This window comes from Populus trichocarpa, chromosome 3 (genome assembly GCF_000002775.5).
Source record: "Populus trichocarpa isolate Nisqually-1 chromosome 3, P.trichocarpa_v4.1, whole genome shotgun sequence".
Lineage (NCBI taxonomy): Eukaryota > Viridiplantae > Streptophyta > Magnoliopsida > Malpighiales > Salicaceae > Populus > Populus trichocarpa.
The window spans coordinates 7773787-7784160 of record NC_037287.2 but is presented as its reverse complement, the minus strand read 5'-3'; the positions used below and the strand labels follow the sequence as shown (position 1 = coordinate 7784160).

The following is a 10374-nucleotide window of genomic DNA, read 5'->3' as shown; positions in this document are numbered from 1 at the left end:
TGAAACCATGAAGAAATTAAAATGAAAGAAATTTGGAAAATAAAACATATTTAAAGCTAGCCATAAGTATTTTTGGCAAATTGGTTAGTTAATGAAGATTGTCATGGATTCCAACTAGTAGGGTGAAATTATTGTTGGATAATGATCTCAGAATATTAATTGTTAAGGTTTGTCGTATATGTTTAATTGCACGAGGAGAAAGTGAAAGAAAATGAATGGTTTGTTATTTTGTTGTATTAATAATGCTAAACAAGGATAATAACATATATAGTGTGTGTAGAAAAAAATAATAGGAGAAATCTCAAAAGGATGAGTTTCCTTATTTTGGCCTAATCTCTTGCTATATTGTGGAGGTAGGGAAATTGTTTGAATGTTTTGCTTTAAAATTGGTTTGAATTTGTGATTTAATGATGCCAAATGACCTTGGATAATGTTGTTTTTGCATGAAAATAAGTTGGAAGTTGAAAAAGATTTCCAAGGGATGAAAATCCTCGTTGTCCAAAATTTTACCTATAAAGGAGGGGCTATTGTGATTGTTGATTTTGAGCCTTAAAACAAAATAATTTGGAGTTGGTTTCTTCATAAAAGTTGTATTTCTATGTTTTAGCCTTTCATAGAGATAAATCACGCCCAAAACTGAGTTTGACAACTTTAGTTATGATTAAAACACTAGATAGTGTTCTGAGTTGGTTAAGCTAAATTGATCAGAATTAGATAATTTTTAATCTTTGCTTGGAATTGTTGTTGGGTGATGGTTTTGATAACAAAATTATAAGAATGAAAATAAACATGAAAATGGGTAAGAGTATGAGATCCTAAAAAAAATTCCTTGTGATTGGTTTGAGAATACTAGTTGAATGAAAATTAAATAAAGTTGTGATGTTGGTTGTATTGTTGATAAAAACTGAATCCCTGGTGGTACAGAGGAAGCTGTGGGGACTGGACAATTGCATGGAGTGGAAGCACATGCACATACTTTAGGTAGGTGCATTGCACCTTGTCTTTTAATTTGTGTAAACTTATTGATAAATTTTACAATTTATTGTTTTATTGTTTCGATAATATTGGAATGAATATAAGTACCTTAAGTGCTTTGATGTGTATCGACTAGTTATGATATAATTGAAATGGATACAAGTATCTTACATACATTGATATGTATTAAACTTGTGATGATATTGTTGGAATGAATAAGAGTACCATGCATGCAATGATATACCTTCATTACTTAGGATGATGTTTAAACGAATATGAGTATCTTGCATGTATTGTTATGTATCAAATTAATTTTTTTTTATTAGGATAAATACAATTACCTTACATTGATAGACATCGAATTTGTCATGATAACCTTGGAATAATGTAACTATCTTATATACCTCAATATGGATTGGGTATACACAATGACTTAGAGATTAGGGGAGAAATGATAGATAATTGGTCACCATAGTGTCGGTGGCTAAGGATATATTATAATGATACTTGACACTACGATGAGGGTGACCAAGGTTACGTGAATGATGCTTAGTGATCGTAATGTCGATAACTAAGTTTGTGTGTGAATGATACTTAGCAACCATGGTTACAATACATATGGGGTTTAGATAACTAATGGTATCAATGAGGTTTCTTTGGTACCGGCATTTCAGATGGCATTGATTAGCTATCCGGGTTTGGATAGATAATGGTATCAATGAGGTTTCATTGGTACCAGCATTTCAAACGATATTGATTAGCTATCCGAGTTTGGATAACTAATAGTATCAATGAGGTTTCATTGGTACCGGCATTTCATGTGACATTGATTAGCTATCCGGGTTTGGATAGCTAATGGTATCAATGAGGTTTCATTGGTACTGACATTTCAAACGATATTGATTAGCTATCCGGGTTTGGATTGCTAATGGTATCGATGAGGGTTCATCGGTGCCGGTATTTCTTAAATTGATTAGTCGATCCTGAGAAATTGAGTGACTAATGATGTTAGTAAAGATTACTAACATCAACATGGTTACTCCTGGTTCAGTGAAAAAGATAAGTTGATTAACTATTTTGGGTCGGGAATAGTTAATGATATCAACGAGTCACATTGGTATCGATAACCATTTCTGGTGTGATTAACTACTCCAGGTAAGGAGGCTAATGATGTCAAGGGTTCCTTACATCGACAATTTTGATGGTAAACCAGATATGAATAAGATTTGATTAACTATTCCGAGGAATGAATAGTTAATGATACTAATCGGTTGTATTAATATAGACACGTGAATGTAATTGACTAGTCTAGCCCAATATTAGAAGACTAATGATACTAATGAGATTTATTAGTGTCGGCGATTTCCTTCCAGAAATTTAAAGGGAAAATGTTGATTAGTTATTCCAAAAGAATGAGATAAGCTATTGATATCAAGAGAGGAATATCTTGGTATAAAGTGAGAATTGATTTATAATGAGATGGTGTTCGAAAATCGTTGAGCTGTGTTGAGATTTTCAAGATGAAATTATTCTCAACAAATGAGATATGATATTAGATGGATATTGGTAATAGATGGAAAATGCATGTTGTAAAAGAGATTTGTACCTAATTTTATTTCTAAAAAGAAATTCTATGAAGATTATTACCTATCATTGTTATTGTTTGTTACTACCTTTTTATATTTATGTGTATATGTTAATTTTTATTTTCAGGTCTATTAGGGTCGCGTCAGAAATGATATTGGTTTAGTTACCTTTTTCTTTTGACCATGTAATTATTTGTAAATTAAGAGTCTTATCTCCTAAAACTTGAAATGTAATATTAATCCTTAAATTTGAATGTATGACTTTAATCTAATGTATGTAACTCTAAGTACCTATTTAACCATGCATGTTTATAGTTGAAATCAAATCTTTCACTTAAATTACATTATATGATGTTATTGAATAAGATGTGTTGTGTTGATGATGATGAAAGGGTTGAGATCTAGGACAATTGGATCGGAATGTTAATTAAAATTGAAAGTGTAATGTGATTTTGTCGATAACTTGAGACCTTCCAGTATAGGGGAGACTCTGCTGAAATTTTGGTAGAAATTTTGGTGGAACATGTATATCTAAAAAATATTACCTGAAAATTTTCAATGTATCACGAAAAAGGATGTAAAAAATTGGGGTTATTACAAATTTGGTCACCAATTTGCCCAATCTTATACATTTTAGTCCTCCAACTTTTCCACTTGTCATCTTGGTCCCCCACCACCAATCTTGAACAATCATCTAAGCTTTCTTCATGTATGTCCTCTTGTATTTTTTTTATTTTTTATTTATTGTTTATACATATTTTTTTATGTGTTGTCAAAAATAGATAACAACAATGTCCTTTCCAATTCATTCTTAACAGGGAGGAAACACTTCAGCAAGAGCTTATTTGTATATACCATATAAAACTACAAACAATGACTCAATTCTAAATCATTACAAAAAAAAACTAAAAGGGCTCAGCCTTTTCCTGTAGCATGTGAGTAGAAACACTGTGGATTCAAGCAATGTATTAACCATTTTGTCCTTCAATGCACTAAAAAATTGCCTTGGCTTCAGGGGCAGAGTTGTCTTTTTCAGTGGATCAAAATGTTATTTGTCAATTGATCGGGGTTAATTTAGTAAATATATATTTTTTATATACAATGAAATTACTTCGTTGCATTTGAAAGCTAAAAAAATAGGCCTTTTATCTAGGGGCGTTTATGTATTTTCTATTTTATTTACATAGTTAAAGGACGATGATACCCTTAAAAGCTAAAAACTTTTGGCCTTACAAAGAGGTTTTTTTTGTCTTTATATATATATTTACAGTGAAATGACTTGTCTAGCCTTTGACTTTAAAAAATCTAAACATGGCAATGAATGGCATTTTTTAGTAATTCTAATTATTAAAATATTAATAAATTAACACATCATCATTCCCCTGCCAAATAGGTGGCGCGTGGGACGTATTACAATGGCCAAAATGTCCTGACTGCCATGTCAAGTGATGACGCAGTTATTGGTGTGATGTGTTTGCCTGGTTCGTGGCAGTTCAGCGACGATTGAGTTTTTTTTCCTCCCCTTCTTTTTCTCTCTCTCCTATGCATTGGTTTTTGTGCTAGGCCTTTAAAAATTCAGATATATCCTTCGGTTTGTGTTTGTTTTAAAGTTGGTCCTTATTCTTTTGATTTCTATTTGTTTTGATTTTAAAGCTTCTTGAATTTTTTTTGTTTCAATTTCATCCCTGTGCATTTTATTTCATTTTAATATTGTATCCAATTTGGCCCTCATTCTTTTGATTGCTATTTCTTTATCCTTTGCATTAATTTTTTTTTCATTTCATCCTTTAGAATTTAATTTAATTTTGTTTTGTTTCTAATTTTGGTTCTCATTGTTTTGTGGCTCTTTTTTTTACTCTTTTTCTCCATTTATTTTCTTTCAATTAGTTTTTGTTTATGATTTAGTTCTCATTGTTTTTATTTTTTATATTTGAGAATTTTGCTTTGTTATTTTTTCATGTTTGTGTTCTACAATCATTACCCGGTCCACCAGTTTCGATGATTAACCCGGTTTAAGTTTGATATTTTTTAAAATTCTTTTTAAAAACTTATTTGTTTTTCATTTTCATCATTTGGCATGGACTTATTGGGCCTTGAACTTCGTAATTTGTTCTAATTTTTTTTGTGAGGTTATCTTTATCTCATGTCTCAGGTTGCAGTATTAAAGTTAAGTTGAGTTGGCTTGGGTTTTTTTGTTTGATCATCCAGTATTTGTTTCCACTTTCGAGTGGACTTTTCTGACTTTTTGAGAGAAACATGGTTTTCCTCAAGTTTTTTTTATGGTCTTTGCTGGATCTACCTCTTTTCAAAAGAATTTTTTTAATTAGATTAAATTAATTTATTTCATTTTCAACATTAAATTTGCTTGGTATTGTCTTGGTTTTTTGTGCTCTTTGTTAGATCTCGTTCTTTTAACAAGAATATTTTAAATTAAATTAATTTATCTCACCTTTCAACATTGAATTTGTTTTATATGAAGCTTTTTAGTTGAGCTTAGCTTTGAAATTTAATGGTTTGTGATTTTAGGAGATTGACCTGGACTTAGAAGGTTCACCCAAATTTACCAGGTTTTTCCCCCTTTGTTTGCTCATTTTTGTTTGTTTAATCCTCAGATATTTTCTTACTTTTTTTTTCAATTCTTATGAGATTTTCCATTCATTTTCAAGAAAAACACGTGTTACCTAGAGATTTTTTTTTTCAGGTTTTGTTCAATTTAGTGTTTTTATGAGGATTTTTGCTTTTGAATTAAATATAACCATCAAATATTTTTCGTGCTTTGTTCCAATTACTTTTGAGACCCAGGCCGGCCTAAGCTCCAGTCCCCTAGGTCACGAGTCAATCCGTTTTTCAATCGTTTTTGATTTGTTTTTAGCATCAAATGATATATTTTGATTTTTTTCAATTGTTTTTCTTTTTTTTGAATTTGATCCTCACTCACTTGATTTTTATTTTTATTTTGAATTCTTTTGTGAAGTTGTGGACTTAAAAAATTTCAATTTGGCCCTTTAGTTCAACATTTGATGGTATTTTAAGTTTTAGCCCTTAATGTTTTGGTTTTAAATTTTTATTCTTGGGACCTTTATCAAATTTAAATTTGTTTTTTATTTCATCATTGGATCCATAATCTTAATTGTTTTTAATCACCCGGGTTTGCTGGTATTATTTTTGACATTTCTTTTGTTCATTAATTTTTTTTCCCCGATTTTATCTTTCATTGTTTGGATTCCTGGGGATTGATGGTCGATATTTATTTCTGTTCTCTTTCTATGATATGAAGTTGTTAATTTTTTTCATTTTTTAAAATACACTTACAATGCTTTGTCATCAATTTTTTACGCTTAAAAAAAATCAGGCTTGCCTGCTACAAAGCACGAGCAAGCTATCTAGTTGATTTTTAGTTGGGAAGAAAGGAAAGCCCTAATGCGCTTGTTGTCATGTGATTATGTTGTTAGAATTTGTTTTTTAAAATATGGTCAATTGATATTTTTTAGTTCAAGTTAAAAATAGAGTTCGATCACCTGTAAATTTAAAATTTTATTGAAAATTATTCTTCAACAAAAATATTTTAAGATGAAATATTAACATGATGAGAAGAAATTGAGTGATTGAAAAAGTTAATCTCAAAGAGTCTTTGCTTGATATGTATTGTGAAACTCAAGACTTCATATCCCGCATTAAAAGAATACAAGATTTTCTTATAGTTTATATAGTAAAAAGTTAAAAAATTATAAATAGATTACGTGGCACCAAAGCTTTTAAAGTGAAGAGGTTTTAGGTGAAGTAGGTTTTGGATTCGAGTCACACATGTTCGGCTCGAGCCCAAGCCCAGAGTCTTAGATTCTAAAATAATTTTCGGCCTATAATTTTTTTTTATTAGTCCATTTTTATTTAGTCGAATAAACATTCTAGTCAATAATCTTCCTCCTTTTTAATAGGTTATTTTCAAAGGAAAAATGTATAGTTTTAAGCAAAAAATTATCAAGTTTTTTATTTTTATTTTTATTGATTGTGATTAAGATAAAATGGCAGAAGTTAATTTTATTAATTACTAGAATTAATTCTAGATTAGTTTTGATTTCAAAAAATAATATAAAACAAGGTTGAAGAAGAAATGTCATGTACACCAAGTAGTAGCCTTATCTCCTTTGCTTTTCCTAGCTTTTCTGCTTTGTTTTTTCTACAATTATTCTAGAGCTCAACTTTCTAGAGCTTAAGTTGAGGTATTTTGCAGAGAAATTTTTAAGTTAATTTTTTTAGTTCATGGATATTATTTTCAACTAATTAATACAATGTTGTTACAATGTTGTTGAAATCCTAAAAGGTCTATTGCAATCAATTTATTTACACCATGAGACATAGCAATAAAATTACAAAAAATACAATCTTTAATAACAATGTAATTTATTTTTCTTTTTAAATATTTTAACAAGTAATACTTAACATTATGTTAAAAATATTCTATATTTATCTCTTATGTATACTTTGTTATAAAATTGTAATTTTAATATTTAAATTTATGAAGTTATTGTGCATTTTTATGTTTGTGCATTTTAGGTAAATTAGTTAAACCAATTTTTAGTAATTTCTATAAATAACTAATATAATCATCAACATTCTTTAATTTGTCTTTATTTTCATGCAAGCTTACGTCTAGTTAATGTAAACATTTACATTCAATACCTACATAAGTGATATGCATGCAATCTTTTCATATATTTATCACTTTCAAGTCTTACGTACAGCATGCATACATTCATACAAATATACATTTATTTCCATAATCTTACATAAGTGATCAGCAAGCCGAAATTGAAAAAAGAAAATTTCATGTGAATTGATTTCTCTCTTCATTAAAATGAAATTCATGGAAGCACAGCAACTCAAGATGCTGTATTCATATAGATTGATGCCATGAAGGCAATATCGGTCATATTTTACAGCAACCAGAAGGATCTCAATCATAGGTGCAAGTATTTTTCTTGAACTTAATAGGTTTAGGGCTGCTAGAATCAATGACCAAGGGGCAGGAGATTTGTCTTCGATGCTTTGTCCTGACCAGCTTTCCTACCACATTGCCTCGTGACAGGATTTCAAATTTCAGTGTCAATGGAATTACAATACCAGTTTGCGCAACTGTCAGACTTGATCCAGCTCCATACAGGGGAACCTTATTTCCTTCAACGAACATTGATACAGTTCTGCGACTCTTTCTAGGCTGATAGTATTTCTTCAACTGCAGCATTAACGGGAAATCAGTGAAGAATCATTACTCGTTCATTACCAGTAAGAGTCAAAGAGACATAATGCAATTAATTACTTCAAACTTGCAACGCACGGCATAATTTCTAAACTCAAAGTACCAAATAAGCATTAGAAAACCGAGGGCCTTTGCTTCTTGGATTTGAAGGGTCTAATCATGAGAATCCAACGAACTCTTAATGACATTGGTTTAAATATTATTACATGGTAATGGAAAGGATTGTACCTGACCAGTTGCGATAGGGATCTCTGAGTATACAAGATTGATCGGTGTGGAGCTGACATGAATGCCAAATAATGTAGCAGGGTTGTAAACACTCATTCTCAATGAGCCATTCAATGTAAGCATCTTCGTAGGAACACCAGAGGAGTCGGAACCTTCCCCAACATAAAAGTTATTGACTGCCATGCTCTGCAAGAAACACATTTGCCATTAGAAATCAATTTCAAATGTTAACTTAAGAACTACATATGATTAGCTTGCGAGTCATGACGTGCTAAACGGCTTAATTTATAATGCATTAAAGATATGTTTGTGACAATCCGAGGTTCATAACAATGTTAATGAGGCTTCAAATGCAATGATTCTCTTTCATTGGAGGAACCACCCAAATCATGCGCTGCGTCAGAACCTGATACAGCCAAATGGCTATTTGAAAGCTGGGTGATGATTCTCATCAAATCCAGCCCCAGGTGAAGATTATAAATTCAATTAGGGTGGCACAATAACTTCGGATGATCTTTTAGATCACAGAATTCAGCTGGTTGATTCAACTTCTCAGGTTTATTTGCGCGGAGTTCCAAATCCTAGTTATTCAGAAAGATGGCCTTGCACATGAACATCTTTCATTGTCCAGACAGAATAACAATGTGAAAAAAAAGAGGCAATGACATGAACTAGAGCAAAAATAAACTGTGCACTTTAGATTGAAAAATCACAGGTTCGCGGGGTTCGATAAGAAGAAAACCGCATGGAACTGGGTGGTATCTAACCATGCAACAAGGACAAATATCTTCAGGTAGTAATCATGCATAATAACATCTCATTGTTGAGAAAAGGGAGCAAAAATATACTGTAACTTGAGTGATAAAAACAATGCTTGACATAGAAGATAGTAGATCCAATGCTATGGAACATGGATTTGGGTCTCTTGACAAATAGAAAGGGCTTCAAGTACATTCGTTCTACTATTAACCATTTCCAGAGAATCAACCATTGGCTGCTACTTTCCAACTTCTTATACATCTCCACAGATTCTAGAAGAGTAATTATGGATGAAAATACGACCAAGTGGAAAGCTATATGTATAAGGTCTATAAGCAAATCAATGATGCTTCCAAAAAATAGAGAGTCAAATTGTATAATAAGAAATGAAAATGTTAAGCAGAGAGTTAAAGAGAGATCAAATTTACTTTATGGCATCTGTTCCAATTTCCAACTTTACTTTGCTTATGAACTGTACTAGTACTACAATCCCATGTTTTATGTTTTTTATCTGTCCCCTTTAGCTTTAAACACTCCAATTCCTGCAAAGTGAAATATTTATCTTGACATTGATTCAACCTGGTGAAATATATGCTTGCATAACAGTTTCAGAAGAGGTACAGCAGCATTAATTTACCATGATTTCCATCCTAATACGCTCTCATGGTTCAATTTTCGTCACCAAAATGTTTATTCTAATGACTATATTGAGCAGACCAAATATAAAAGAGAATGTGAAACTAAAAGTTGGCATACCTTGACCATAATCTCTGCTTTGTAAGGCCTGCTAGCACCCCATATGATCAAGCAAAAAACGGTAAACAAAAACACAAAACTTAACAGAGCAATCAAGGCCTGAGACCTCCTGGTAAACGCTTTATCCTCATCATCATAGTTCCCTTCTTCCATGATCACATTACATTCAGGCCACCCTTTATCATTCCATTCTTTATCATCATTTCCTTTCCTGCTACTACTTTTCTTCCCTGAAGAGGACCTAAATATCCCTGAAAACCTACTAGCCGACGAGTTCCTTGAGTGGCGACCAGAAGAAGGGTGTGAAGGTGATTCCATTGGACTCGGTTGCATTGAAGATAACTTGTCTCCATCATGCGAGTCCCTTGAAGGGCTTTGTACATAATACACAGGACGTTTTGGAGACCTTGAAGGTGATGATGGAGCTAAACTAGCAATATCAGATTCAGATTTTGCGGAAAGCATTGTAAAATTAACAGTGTCTTTGACACACAGATTTTAAAGGCACAACAGCTGTTTATACTTTATAGCTAGAGTGACAAAAGCCACAAGTTTTGTTCTCTTTCAGTTCTCTCTGTTATCTACCTGTCTTTGTCCCACTGCGTGAAACAACGTTATAGCCTTATAGGTAATTTCCTTATCAACAACCAATGTGGAGGCTGTGCATGTCAAACTAGGCTTGGATAGGAGCCTAAGACATAACCTTAGGTTCGGGAATGTGTCGGCAGGCTTACCATATTATTATGCAAAATTTGGTGGTCCAGATTTCAATATTGTTTTTTATTTTTTTAAATTGTGGTCTTGACTCTTGAC

The 10374-nt window shown here is 31.8% G+C and overlaps 1 protein-coding gene across 1 annotated transcript; it reads right to left on the bottom strand.

Annotated features, from left to right (window-relative positions):
• Positions 1 to 7384: 7384 nt before the first annotated feature.
• LOC7478398 (uncharacterized) lies at positions 7385 to 10135 on the bottom strand. The gene is made up of 3 exons (XM_002304168.4): positions 9562 to 10135; positions 8047 to 8232; positions 7385 to 7794 (listed from the first exon to the last, which is right to left on the bottom strand). Exons 1-3 carry the CDS (start codon positions 10024 to 10026, stop codon positions 7516 to 7518), a joined length of 930 nt encoding a protein of 309 aa, XP_002304204.1. The 5' UTR covers positions 10027 to 10135; the 3' UTR covers positions 7385 to 7515.
• Positions 10136 to 10374: the final 239 nt, after the last annotated feature.

What these genes read in the sequence shown, in the direction of transcription:
- LOC7478398 (XM_002304168.4), bottom strand. Translation starts at nt 10,026, where the DNA reads ATGCTTTCCGCAAAATCTGAATCTGATATTGCTAGTTTAGCTCCATCA. An exon ending in AAGCAGAGATTATGGTCAAG is followed by an intron (nt 8,233 to 9,561) that starts GTATGCCAACTT and finishes TGTTTCTTGCAG; the next exon opens with AGCATGGCAGTCAATAACTT. An exon ending in TCCCTATCGCAACTGGTCAG is followed by an intron (nt 7,795 to 8,046) that starts GTACAATCCTTT and finishes TTAATGCTGCAG; the next exon opens with TTGAAGAAATACTATCAGCC.